General features: G+C 56.2%; 6 protein-coding genes across 6 annotated transcripts; 4 read left to right on the top strand and 2 right to left on the bottom strand.

The window, feature by feature from the left end:
* Positions 1-673: 673 nt before the first annotated feature.
* PG998_007569 (uncharacterized protein) lies at positions 674-2,714 on the top strand (the record flags this gene model as incomplete). The annotated part of the gene is made up of 5 exons (XM_066874385.1): positions 674-1,058; positions 1,142-1,767; positions 1,869-1,930; positions 1,997-2,574; positions 2,641-2,714. The coding sequence occupies 5 exons, from the start codon at positions 674-676 to the stop codon at positions 2,712-2,714; spliced, it is 1,725 nt and encodes a 574-aa protein (XP_066730330.1).
* An 868-nt stretch (positions 2,715-3,582) lies between these two features.
* On the top strand, positions 3,583-4,110 carry PG998_007570 (uncharacterized protein; the record flags this gene model as incomplete). Its single annotated transcript, XM_066874386.1, has 2 exons — positions 3,583-3,719; positions 3,783-4,110. 2 exons carry the CDS (start codon positions 3,583-3,585, stop codon positions 4,108-4,110), a joined length of 465 nt encoding a protein of 154 aa, XP_066730331.1.
* Positions 4,111-5,077: 967 nt separating this feature from the next.
* Positions 5,078-5,728, top strand: PG998_007571 (uncharacterized protein; the record flags this gene model as incomplete). Its single annotated transcript, XM_066874387.1, has 1 exon — positions 5,078-5,728. One exon carries the CDS (start codon positions 5,078-5,080, stop codon positions 5,726-5,728), a length of 651 nt encoding a protein of 216 aa, XP_066730332.1.
* A 227-nt stretch (positions 5,729-5,955) lies between these two features.
* Positions 5,956-6,810, top strand: PG998_007572 (uncharacterized protein; the record flags this gene model as incomplete). The annotated part of the gene is made up of 1 exon (XM_066874388.1): positions 5,956-6,810. The coding sequence occupies one exon, from the start codon at positions 5,956-5,958 to the stop codon at positions 6,808-6,810; it is 855 nt and encodes a 284-aa protein (XP_066730333.1).
* Positions 6,811-7,082: 272 nt separating this feature from the next.
* On the bottom strand, positions 7,083-8,431 carry PG998_007573 (uncharacterized protein; the record flags this gene model as incomplete). Its single annotated transcript, XM_066874389.1, has 2 exons — positions 7,083-7,376; positions 7,430-8,431. 2 exons carry the CDS (start codon positions 8,429-8,431, stop codon positions 7,083-7,085), a joined length of 1,296 nt encoding a protein of 431 aa, XP_066730334.1.
* Positions 8,432-10,313: 1,882 nt separating this feature from the next.
* PG998_007574 (uncharacterized protein) lies at positions 10,314-12,162 on the bottom strand (the record flags this gene model as incomplete). The annotated part of the gene is made up of 6 exons (XM_066874390.1): positions 10,314-10,415; positions 10,478-10,747; positions 10,804-11,072; positions 11,174-11,555; positions 11,616-11,975; positions 12,022-12,162. The coding sequence occupies 6 exons, from the start codon at positions 12,160-12,162 to the stop codon at positions 10,314-10,316; spliced, it is 1,524 nt and encodes a 507-aa protein (XP_066730335.1).
* Positions 12,163-12,399: the final 237 nt, after the last annotated feature.

Raw genomic sequence — 12,399 nt, forward strand, 5'->3', positions numbered from 1 at the left:
TTAGTTTGAATTATTGTGATGATGAATCGTCCAGAGCGAATATGTGTCATGTTCAACCAATCTACCCCTGAAATATACGAGCTACCCCTATTTTGATAGAAGCACGACGTACGGCCCATTCCTCGTAGAATGTAGGTAGCTTGCTGGCACCGAGCCCAGTTAGGCTCGTTGTAAGCGAGCGTCAACCTCTAGACTCGGAGGGTCGATCCCGTATCCGGCGATAATCTCCTAGGAATGTCGAAGAGCTCCGGGGTAGCGATCTTGGCGTCGGGGATTGCGGCGCAGGAGAGGGGAAGTCGGCTTTGGCATGCTTGGCCCTCACCAGTCGACGCCTACACCTCATGACGCCGAGATCACGGGTTCAGCAAGATTGCTTGGCACCTGACGGCTAGCGCTTACCGACTATCCAGAGAGTGGAGGAGCAGAAAGCACCCCATGGGGGGGGGGAAAGACATGATCTGGGGTAGCATAGCAGGGGTGGAGTTCCCAGTAGCCACCCAGGTTGATAGGGCCGCCTACTTCCTGCCCGAGACACCACGGCTTTGGTTCCGGTTCGTGCCCGGGCACAGATGGACCGACAGACGTATTTATTCAATCCAGCCGCACGCTTGACGTCCCGAAAAGGTGACGGTTTCTTTTCGAACTGAAATCAACCACTCATCAGGAAAGCACAATGGCCAGCTTCGAAAAGGGCCAGATTGGCGCGTCTGACCATGCCGAGTACGTCCCGGACACGCTCCTCATCGAGGCAGCCATCGCCAACAGCGACAAAGAGACGCAGCTTCCCAGGAAAGAGCTGTTCTCCCGCTATTGGCCCGGGGCCGTGTACAGTGTGCTGCTCAGCATGGCCCTCATCATGGAGGGCATGGACGTCGGCTTGGTGAGTCTCTTCAATCCCAGTCTCGAGGTCGGCCACACACGGACAGTTCAACCAGCTAACTCCCGAGCGCTTCCCAAGGTCAACAACTTCTTCGGCCACCAGGGGTATCTGAACAAGTTCGGCTGGCCAGACGCCAATGGGAAACAGCACATCCCGACGAGTTGGCAGTCGGCGATTGGTGCGTACAAACACATTCGACGGTTGGCATGTCGCCCACGCGAGCTGTCGACTTGCTGGTGGAAGCTGACTCTCGAGCGACAGGGAATGGGAACAACATCGGTTCCATCATCGGCCTCCTGCTGAACGGCTGGTTGCAGTCCCGCTACGGGTCCCGACGGGTGTACATGGGCGCCATGGCGCTGATGGGAGCCACCATATTCGCCCTATTCTTCGCCGTCAACGTGCAGATGCTGTTCGCCGCCAACATCCTCTGCGGCGTCCCCTGGGGTATCTTCCAGACCCTCACTACCGCCTACGCCGCCGAGATCTGCCCCGCCGCCATGCGCGGATACCTGACCGCCTGGGTCTCCATGTGCTGGGGCTGCGGCTCCTTCCTCGCCGCCGGCGTCCTGCGCGCCTCGCTCGACCTCAAGGGCGACATGGGATGGAAACTCCCCTACGCCTTGCAATGGGTCTGGGTCGTCCCGCTCTTCTTCGCAGCCGTGTTCGCGCCCGAGAGCCCCTGGTACCTCGTCCGCCGTGGACGTATCGAAGACGCGGAAAAGTCACTGCGTCGGCTCGCCAGGAAGGACCTCTACACGGAACAATCCATGAAGGAGACCCTCGCTCTTATGATACATACAAATGAAATGGAGAAGGTCGAGTCCGCCCATGCTAGCTTTAGAGATTGCTTCCGAGGCACCAACTTGCGACGGACGGGTATTGTCGTATGTCCCCCTTTTCTCAGCTTCCGGTCTGCCTCGCCGAGGGCCCATCGGCTTCTTTCTATTGCATCAGACCCGGACGTCCTAACCCATTGTCACCACAGTGCATGGCCTGGGTCATTCAAATACTCAACGGCCAATCCATTGCTTCTTTCGCGACCATCTTGTAAGTCGGATGCCCGTTTCGAAAACAGAAAACTGTGACGTGGAACTAAACTCGGTGACAATCTAGCCTGAGAGCGGCCGGCATGCCTCAAGTACAAGCCTTCAACTACAGCATGGGCATACAATCTGTCAACATCTTCGCCACCGCCATCGCCATCGTGCTCATGGGCCGCGTAGGCCGGCGCATCTTCTACCTCTACGGGTCAACAGGCATTGGCCTGCTCATGTTAATCATCGGCATCCTGGGGTTTGTCCCCGACCAGACCAACACGGCCATCGCCGTGGCCGTCGTCATGATCATGGTCAACTTCATCTTCAAGATCTCGCTGGGCCCCACCTGCTACACCATTGTGGGCGAGGCGTCATCAAGCCGCGTCCGCGCGCAGACCATCGTCATCGGCCGCGCCGTCTACGTCCTCGGCCAGATCGCCGTCAACCAGCTCAACCCCCGCATGCTCAACGACACCAGCGACGCCTGGAACTGGGGCGCCAAGACGGGACTCTTCTACTTCGGGCTCTGCGGCATCTGGGCCGTCTGGATCTTCTTCTTTCTCCCCGAGACCAAGAACCGGACCTTTGGCGAACTCGATTACCTTTTCCAGACGCGGACGCCGGCGAGGAAGTTTGCCACAGCCCCTGTCGACTGTAAGTGCTCCCTCACCTAACATCCAACCGAAATCTTGGATGGGGTTCTGACCTGGCACGATACAGTATTCGAACTTACAGGTGGTAAAGCCTATACGGCTGAGGATAAGCCTGGGAGAAGTGCCGTAAACGTTGAGTAAAGGTCATTGCTAGAAGACATGCCTACTAGTTTTCAAGACTATGATTGCTCCAGGGAAGCAGTAAATTATGTAGAGCGAGGGGTACGTTCACCACCTGTTCAAAGTCAACAGGGGCACTATTCAAAACATAAAGTAAAACCCGATTTCCATTCCTTTGCCAATCGACTGTTTAGAGTCAGTCATCAGTTGCTTCGTAGTAAGCATTGCAATGAACAAGCCGGACTGGCCGCTAACAGTGATAGAACGGCAGTTAGCGGTTTGGCGCATGCAACGTTAAATGCGCCGTTGCCGATCTGCGGGAAAGCAAGACAGCCTCAAGGGCTGGATTCTGGCCGATTACGTCAGACACGGCCTGGAATTGCCGAGCCGGAGGGGGAGTCTGGGAGGGAAGGACTTCGATTGGCCTGCAGCGTGCAAGCGAAGGGGGCACGATAAACGCATCCGACGTCTGGATACGAGTTGATGGGCAAAATAGGACAATAGGAAGGAAATAGGGGTCTCGGTCTTCTCGAAGAAGGGAGGCGGGAGGGTTCGGGACATGCGGCGTGCCAATGAGGGGGCACAGACAGTCGAACGCCCGAAAATAGCACCACGTCAGTAGGGCGACAGCGCAGAAGTCAATATGGCTAGCAGCGGAACGGATGGACGCGATACGAGAATCAATAACGCACCGAAAAACTAGCTGCCAGTATGACGATAACTTGATATAAACAGGAAAACCAGCCGCCGCCACCATTTCCCGCCGCGGCCATTTCCATCCTACCAAGAGGAAAGAAGAGAAACAAAAAGAAAGCAGCAACTCCAGATCCAGACTATCGTCGTTTCCTTCGACGTCATTCGCTGAATTCAACACCAAAACACCGGCACAATGAAGCTCAACTCGCTCCTCGCCGTTGCCCTGGCCACAGCCACAGACGCGCTCGCAGTAGCGAGACCGCGGGCCGAGAGTGGCTGGAAGGTGACCCGTTTCTCGTCTTATGTCGCCGCCCACTCCATCACCCAAGTGTAGGTCAAGCCAAGGCATGTGCATCGCCACAACACAGTACTGATTGCTTGCCCGACAAACAGCACTTCGTTCTACGTAACGCAGGGGGAGAACGGCACGGCCATCGCCTGCACCAACGGCACTGGCGCCACCCTCTCGGCCACGCCCTACCTGACGCCCGTCGACGACGCCCAGTGCGCCGACGGGTCCGGTCTCGGCTTCTCGATGCACCAGGTCAGCACAGAAGCCGTCGAGCTTACGGTCAAGGAGAGGGCCGCAGGTGGCCTCTCGGGCACTTGGAAGAGCGACGACAAGGTGGTCGAGAGGATCCAGTCGCCCGGCAGCAACAACCCCAACGGGCAGATCACCCAGTACGTGGGGCCCGCCGACTTCGAGCTCACGATGCAGTGAAATTGGGAGATGATAATGACACTGCAGCCTGCAGGGGCAATGAATACTTAGTTAGATTCCATTCACATCACATGAACACAGAGTGAGTTACTCGTCACTAACCCGCTTTTGGCCCGCATCGCGACATGATGAAACCGCCCTATGTATACGCCCGTAACCGGCGGTTTGTCATCCAATCAGCTTCACTCTCGATAGCTCAGTTGGCAGAGCGATGGACTGTAATTTTCACCTTGTAATCCACAGGTCGCCGGTTCAAATCCGGCTCGGGAGAGTGACCAATCTGCCCTTTCCTATCAACCGTCCCAGGCGGTTTTCAGGAGAAGCTTCTTTTTGCACTGGTTCATATCCATCTCCAACCAACAACATGTTTTCCACAGCCCATTCCCTGATGTCGTCGAAGTTCTTGCACCGGTGCCGGGACTGAAAGTCTGGGGACGCCGGGGGCCCTCGGCGCCGTCGATCTTGGCTCTCTTCGTCTTCCGAATGTCATCATCCGGCAATAGGGGGTCGATTCATGACTTGCCCATGTAACGTGCGTGTGACAACTCGCTAGTATCTTTTTTTTCTCCAGCTGTGCGATTCGAGTATACGTGACGATGTTCCATAGTTGGAATAGGCCATGTCAGACACTGGCATATCGAATCTGGTCGGCTGCAAGCACTCAATTGAGAGGTGTGGCCGAAGAGGAACGGCCCATGGGTAGTTGCGATTGATCTCATGATACTGGGCGCATCTGACTGGTAGTTCGAGTGATGCCAAGACTACTTTCCCAGGGCCCTGGCAGGAAGTCCGTCGCCGGTGACTCACTCGAGCCGCCAAGCAGGAGACGTCCCGAGCTTCCGAACCTCAGCCGTCGCAAGCTGTGATTCTATATCACTACCTCCATCTCCAACATCAAGAACCGTATTTCCTCGAATCTTGTGTTCCCCCGCAACCAGTGAGACGGCGCCTCGTCGAATCGACCAAAATGGTTCTCATGAAACACCTCCCTCCTCGCGCCATCCTAGGCAACACTAGACATGCAGCATCTATCCTATTGCCAATCCCACTAGCGAATAGGGAGGACGAACTTGACGGGGAAGACCAACCCCCAGAACTCGAACCCGACCAGGTGGATGGCGAAGGTGAAGAGGAGCAACCAAAGTCAGCGCGATATACACACATCAAGTTCACACCGCTTGAGAACGACCCAATCGACGAAGGCCGGGAGCTCGCGAAGAGCGGCGATGTGAAGCTTCCTGGGCACAATCCCGCGCCGAAGCTGTGCGTCGTTCCCGGCCCGGTCCCGTCGCCCGCGCCAGCTCCGTCGGAGGAGCAGCAGATTGCCGACCTGTATCGACGGGGGATACTCTACGAGGTCGTCAAAGACGAGGCCCATTGGGCAGGTTTCAACTTCGACGCCATCCACCCTTCCAAGCCATTTTACACAATAAAGCACAGCGCCAAACGTTGCAAGAGAAAGCCTGGCGCAGACCCCGCCTTGCTGGGTGGCGATTACGTCTCTGACGAGGTCTGGGACTTGGTCGCGCAATTGTCCGACGTCGATTCGTTCGACTTGGTGATGCTGCGTGAAGCAGGGTCGGAATTGGAGTCGTGGGCCGGCAGCGACTCAAACTGACACTGCAATGTCGTCATGGAACTTCCCGGGCGCGCCCCCCTCGGTCCCGACTGCCCAACCTCGTCGGACTTAGGCTGCATTGATCTCCGAGCATCGTGGCTAATTCTCTCTGCCCATGCCTGCCCATCGTCGTCTCCTCCTTTGATTCTACGAGTCATCCCAATCTAGGCTTTGAGCTATCTGGCTACAGGGACAACTTTCTTGAGATACAACCCATCTCCGCCACCATGGCGCCACCCGACAACAGGCCCGCAAAGAAACAGCAGTTCGACCTCATCAACCGCGGGGTCAAGCGTCCCACTCCGCTGGGCACCGCGACCTTTATTGGCATGCGCCTGGCTGACATCCCTTGGCAATACCATCTGTTACACAATGGCGCGGCCGAGCGCGCCGTCTCCGCCGTCGGCCTGTCCACGTTGGCAGTGGCCACGACTACCGCCAGCACCACGGGGATCGCCCTGCTCGACCAGTTGGACCTGCCGCTGCCGCGCCTGCTGTTGCTTGCCATGGCCGCGGGGTCGACAGCCAAGCAGATCTTCTGGCTGACGTACCTGAGCGCCGAGGAGTTCCCCGCCAGCGCCGCTGTGCCCGTCGCCGTCTTCAACACCGCCTTCAACTCGCTCAACGCCGTGCTCATCGCCGGTGCGGCGACATCCTCGCTCGCCGGTGGCGGCCCGCGCCTGTCCCTTCTCCTTGGCGACTCCTTGGCGGTCAGCGACTTGCCGCTCTCGGTGCTCGCGGGCGCCCTGATGTACGCTGCAGGCATCACCATCGAGACGCTGTCCGAGTACCAGCGCATGCGGTTCAAGCAGGCCGCGCAGAACCAGGGCAAGGTCTGTAAGGTCGGGCTGTGGCGCTGGGCGCGACACATCAACTATTTTGGCTACGCGCTGTGGCGCGGCGGCTACGCCATGGTCGGCTGCGGCTGGCTCGGCGGTCTCCTGGTGGGCTTGGGAATGGGATGGGATCTGAGTACCCGTGCCGCGGGCATCCTCGACGAATATTGCCGCAAGCGGTACGGCGAGCAGTGGGCTCAATTCAAAATGGAGGTTCCTTGCCGCATCGTCCCGGGACTGTATTAAGTGGTTGTCAATACGTAGTCGTCGGTACTGGTTCGTCATTACGAAAGCTTAGTCGAGTGACTATCGTGGGTAGTTGTCATCATCTCCGCGGGTCAAACGTATATGTACGAAGGCAAAGTATATCGAAAAAATAAGATTTCATATATATTACTATACCATTACACCAGATTGGTTATCCAAGTGGCAGCTGATTGAGAAGGCAAAGCCGATAGGTCTCATAACTCATTACATGCATCAAAGCGACTGCAAAGCGCAGAGTAGGTGGGTATCATCTAGGACTTCAACAGTCCTCCCAGGATGCCATTGATCAGATTGAAAATCCAGCCCAGCAAGCTCGCACCATCGTGGAGAGCATTGGAGATCTTCTTCGCAGTCGGCGACTGGTCGGCCGTGGCCAGCCACTTGTCGATGTTGGACTGGTCCTTGGGATTGTACGACGGAGTGCCACCCGGCAAGACCTTGGTGCACTCAGTCAAACTGTTGATATTACTGAGGCCAAGCATACTCAGGCGGATGTAGCCAGCAGCGAAGTCCTGAATGAAGAAAATAGTAATATGTGAGTCAATCTGTTTCATACGTTTCGATTGTATGATGAGGGGGGATGTGATCTTGCTCTTACCTCGTTCCAGTCCTGTTGCCCGCCGGCACTCGCGAATTTCTTCCACTCCGGAGCGGTCTGGGGGTGCTTCGACAAGGCGATATCACTGTTGAACTTGAAAACGCGAGGAGGGGCAGGCTTGGTGCCGAGGGTCTGGCCGTAGAACAGGACGTCCCACACACCGGGGGTGCTGTCCTGAGGGTCGCCGGCGCGTGTGGTGTTGACAAAGAACTGCTGAGATGTTGTGTGAGCACCGACGAGCGCGGTGAGCGAGTGAGGGCCGATGGTCTTGTCGCGGAACAGCGCAATGAGGTCATCCGCGCTCTGGTCAACGCCGGGCAGCAGGTTAGGAGGGCCGGGCTTGGCGACGTCCACGCGGCCGACGTAGGACTTGATCCGCGGGCCCAGGGGGCAGACGACGGTGGCGACGGTGGCGCCCATCTGGATTATGTCGGCTAGGGAGACGGGGTAGCCCTTTTGTTTGTTCCAGGTGTTGTACCAGCCGTTCACCTTCTGGCAGATGTCCTGGAGGCCATTGTTGTCGGCGCGGTTGATCTCGTCCGTCAAGCAGAGCGACCCGTCGGCGCCGCCGGGCTGGCCTTGTGCCGCTGTAGTCTTGGACCAGGTCCCCGCATCGTGAAAGCCGAGACGTACAGCTCTGCGGGCCCACGACGTGCAGCGACCCGAGGGGCCCCGGAAGTCCTTCACCATGTCATTGACGATGTACTGCCACACGCAGCATGTGTCTTTCTTGCACGCCGCGCTTCCGAGGGAAGGGGCATTCCAGCCCACAGTGCTTTGGGGTGTCCCCGAGCCGGTCAGGATTTTCTTGATGTCGGCCGCCGTGGGAGTGAGCTTATCGTCCGGGAGAGTGATGAGATCGCCGAGGAGCTCCTTCGAGTCAAACTCATCATTATCGCGGCGCATTATCTCGGCCATCTGCTCGCCCATGCCAGGATAGCCCATGGCAGAAGGGACACCGGCCAAGACCACCGAAGTGGTGATGATATTGGACCACAGCATTGCCAACGAACGGTGGGGCAGGGTGGGAACTCAAAGGGGTTATTTGACTGGAGAAAGTGGTCGATAGTGCCTCAGAGAGAGTTGCAAGGGAAAGGCGGAGCGAATCCGATGAAGCGAATGGTGTGATGTGGGATCTGAGATAGTTTAAGACACCGGGGGCATTGCCATTCTTATACTCGATCTTCGAGGGAGATAAGAGAGATGCCCACGCCTCTTTCTTCGAGTGCGGACCTGAGCCGTAGCTCATAGACAGCAGCGACTACGATGTGCAAGCCACCATAAGACGACGGCTGGCGGCTGAACAACCCCTCAGCCGACATTGACGGAAAGCAGCCGTCTGGTGGCCCAGCCGCTCTCGCTCCCCACTTACGGGTTCGTAGTCATGGTATTGCTGGGCCATCGTCAGGTTCCAAGGCCGGATGGTGTTGCTGTGCTGCTACAACTAGCTCGTAGAGGTATGCGCTCAGGACGTCGGTTGCCAAGAAAAGCAAAGGAACAAAGCAGAGAATGGCCCAACGCCGTAGCCGGCGACCCGACGGCATGGAGACTTGCGAAGTTTACCAACATCTCGGGTCCCATTGGCCACCCCTAGCGACTTGATGACTGGGGTTCCTTTTGCTCATGCGGAGAAGCTCGTAATAGCCCCTCGCTACCCTGGCGCCTGGTGCCTGGGTATGGTGAAGAGGCGGTAGGTTTGGGGGCCGGCCCAGAGCGAGCCCTCGAATTTAGGGTTTAGCGTGAGCATCCGAAGGTCGCTGGCGTCGGTACAAGCCCTGGTGCCTGGTGCTCTGACTATTAAGCAGCGTGCAGTAGTCTAGAAGCGACTCTGCCCAGCTTGCTCGGTGCCAGAAACTCTGTCAGGGCGTGGAGGCGCGGCCGGTGTAACAGGCAGTCGACCTGTATCATGCAGGACGTACATAGACCCTTAGGCAAGGGTTGCCAGTACAACGCTGAGATATAGCATGTCCACTGGCTGCATATTGCCCCGGCTGACTAGCCCCATTTGCAGCTCAGATTTACCGAAGGAGGCATTTCCCGGAGCCAATCCAGAGTGTACGAGGTCGCCTATTTCGGGCATCGGATAGCGTCGTCCGTCCAATCGGCGCCGAGCAACCATCTTCAACCTGACACTCAATTATCGACACTAATCCATTGGCTGAGACAGAAGGGTGGGATATGCAGAGGTCACCTGAAAGGAGGGAAAAGCAAGCATACTCCCCCGAGCCCTTCCTGATTTGAAGATGCGGTATCCCAGAATATTCTTTTTCTCTCCATGCCGTACGTTTCGTGCGACGACTTGGCATACGGCTGATATGCATGCAGCCATGGCCCAAGCCTCGACGTGGCTTCAGCCAACCCATGGACAGCAGAACCGTGCAGACCTGCCACTTGGAGTCCCTATTTGAGGATACTGTGCACATTCTGCCTGGAAAGAACGAACATTGGGCTTGCGAGATGAATGCTTGCTCGTTTTACTTGCTGGGCTAGTCCCCTGGGTGGGAAGTTGTTTGCTTTTGCGCTTCGGTTGTCCGTTGGGGTTACGCTAACGTAGGCACACCTACAGGCATCCATGCTAGGAGCTTCACGCTTGGCCGTTCGTTACTCAACATCGACGGGTACCTGAGTAAGTAAATGTGTCGGGAGTCTGGAGAATGTGATAGACTCGCATCTTCAAGTTACATTTAGTCAGCCAGCCTGCGACGATTGCACAGCGGGGTGGCTTCCAGCTGAGCCCGGTTCCAGTCATCAATGTTCCCTGTATCTTTGCCGACTTGCAGCTCGTAACCTGTATTAGCAATGACGGTGAGAGTCGGCGGGGCGTATTTCGTGCTCGCCCATCCGGCTTGCCAGGCCTTGCTCAGGTAGAACAGCTGTCCACGCTTTACTCCTTCTGCCCCACAACGACCTCTTCTTTCTCATCCGTGGGCCTGTTTTCGACGCAGACGTACCCCCTGAACTTTCGAGCAGGTAGTTGGGCAGCAAACTGTATGGGCGGCGGCATGTCAGTAAGAGGAACCAGTACCCTATGTAAATCTTTTCACGTACCATTTCATCAATCTCCTCAAGAGTTCTGCCTTTGACCTCGGGCAAGAACAGATACACCCAGACCGCAGCCACGATACAGGATGGCAACCAGATATACCCGTATCGAGGACCCCAGTTTAGGGACTGTGGGTTGATGAAGTAGGGCGCTGTGAAGGTTGTGAGCCATGCGAAGAAAAACCCAACTGCTGCGGCCAGCCCGAAGGTGTGACTCCTTAGGCGCTGTGATGGAATCTCGCCACCGGCCAGCCATGCGTACGAAGCTATCATTCCCTAGTAAAAACATTAGCGCCATGTCAACTAAACGCCATATATGTCCGCATTCTCACATTGTAGCTCATCAGGTACAAGCAGGAGAAGGCTACCAGAACCTGGCCAGTAACCTTCGCGCCGGGGTTCTTGTCGTAGACCACGGCGACGATCAATTGCAAAATACCGCAAGTCACCAGGCCACTCATGAGTAAGACTCTCCTTCGGCCGTATCGCGTGACAATAAGGGAGTTGGCAAAAATCGCCACAAGTCCTACGGTACTTAGGACGCAGCTCATGGCAAAAGGATCCGAGACATTTGCCATGGTGAAGAAGTACGCTTTATAGGCTGCCACATTGTTAGCTACCGTTGCATTTCAGTTACTTGGGCTAGTACGTCGCCCAAGGTGAATAGAAATGGAGCTTTCCGGTGCAGAATTTGGCACTCACCGATGATGAACATCGAGCCTGAAGCCGCCTGGAGTGTTACAGCAGAGACCGAGAGGAATGTTCGTCGGCGGTCTATGGGGTTCTTGAACATGTCTATTACACCGACACTGCCTCCCACTTCTCTTTCCTTGTCGATGGCAGCTTTGATGATTGCGGCCTCGTCGTCGATTCGAGAGCCTTTCGGCCTGAGCCATTCCAGGGACTTGCGGCCTTTGTCAAGCTTCCCCTGCAGTATAAGCCATCGCGGGGACTCGGGGATGAATATCATGGCAATGCTCAGGATAAAGGGAACAATGAAGATGAGCCCCAGTGGGATGAGGTAGGCCGACTTGTCGGGGCGTCCGGCGGTGGCCCAATCGACAATAGTACCGATCAGAGTACCCTTGATTCACTTGTGTAAGCAATGTCTATGGCGTTTATTCGGGTCGGGTTGTTGACTTGCAATGGAAGTACTGAACTGAAACGCGGTGAGAAAGAGGCCACGGTATTTTGCCGGACTGGACTCTTGGATATAGAGTTGGGAATACGTCATGAAGTAGCCGTTGGCGAGCCCAATGAGGAAGCGTCCGGTATACAACGCTCCGATATCTTCAGTGGCCATCATGATGATGTTCGAGACACAGCACAGGAGTGAAGCAAGCCATAGGCAGGCTTTTCTCCCGAGTTTGGCAGCTGTGAAGCCTGCCGTGCCGGAGCTGATGAAAGCCCCCAGCGTCATCAAAGACGATATCAACTGCTGGCGCTCCGTGGATATATTCCAGCCTATCTTGGCTATCTTGGTATCGACTCTGTACCCGTACACCTACGATGGTCAATATCAACCCTCATTTGTGCCGGTTAGGACGCACCATTAAGAAGCCAGGCATGGCCTGGAGGCCCCCGATCATACCGAAGTCGATCCCATACTGGAAGGGAGAGAGGATAATCAGCCCACAGGCTAGAAAGCATCGCCAGTGGGCGCGAATCGTATCTTTGTCGACAGATCCCATCTTCGAGATTTTGAATGGCCGATGACGGAGAATGTCGTACTTGGATGCAACAAAGTGACAACTAAAGAGGTTCCCTCCGCAGCTAATAAGACAAGAGCAGCTTGCACCATCACATGGGGACTTCCCTTATCTAACAATCCAAGATCTCGCTTGGTCTTAGCCCTATCAATAAAGGTAATACCTCCGTATACGAGGGGCTATCAGGCATGAAATAGGCGAACTTGGCAGCCTCCGGCA

Source organism: Apiospora kogelbergensis, assembly GCF_038363985.1.
Source record: "Apiospora kogelbergensis strain CBS 113332 chromosome Unknown utg000005l_segment0_segment0, whole genome shotgun sequence".
Classification (NCBI taxonomy): Eukaryota; Fungi; Ascomycota; class Sordariomycetes; order Amphisphaeriales; family Apiosporaceae; genus Apiospora; species Apiospora kogelbergensis.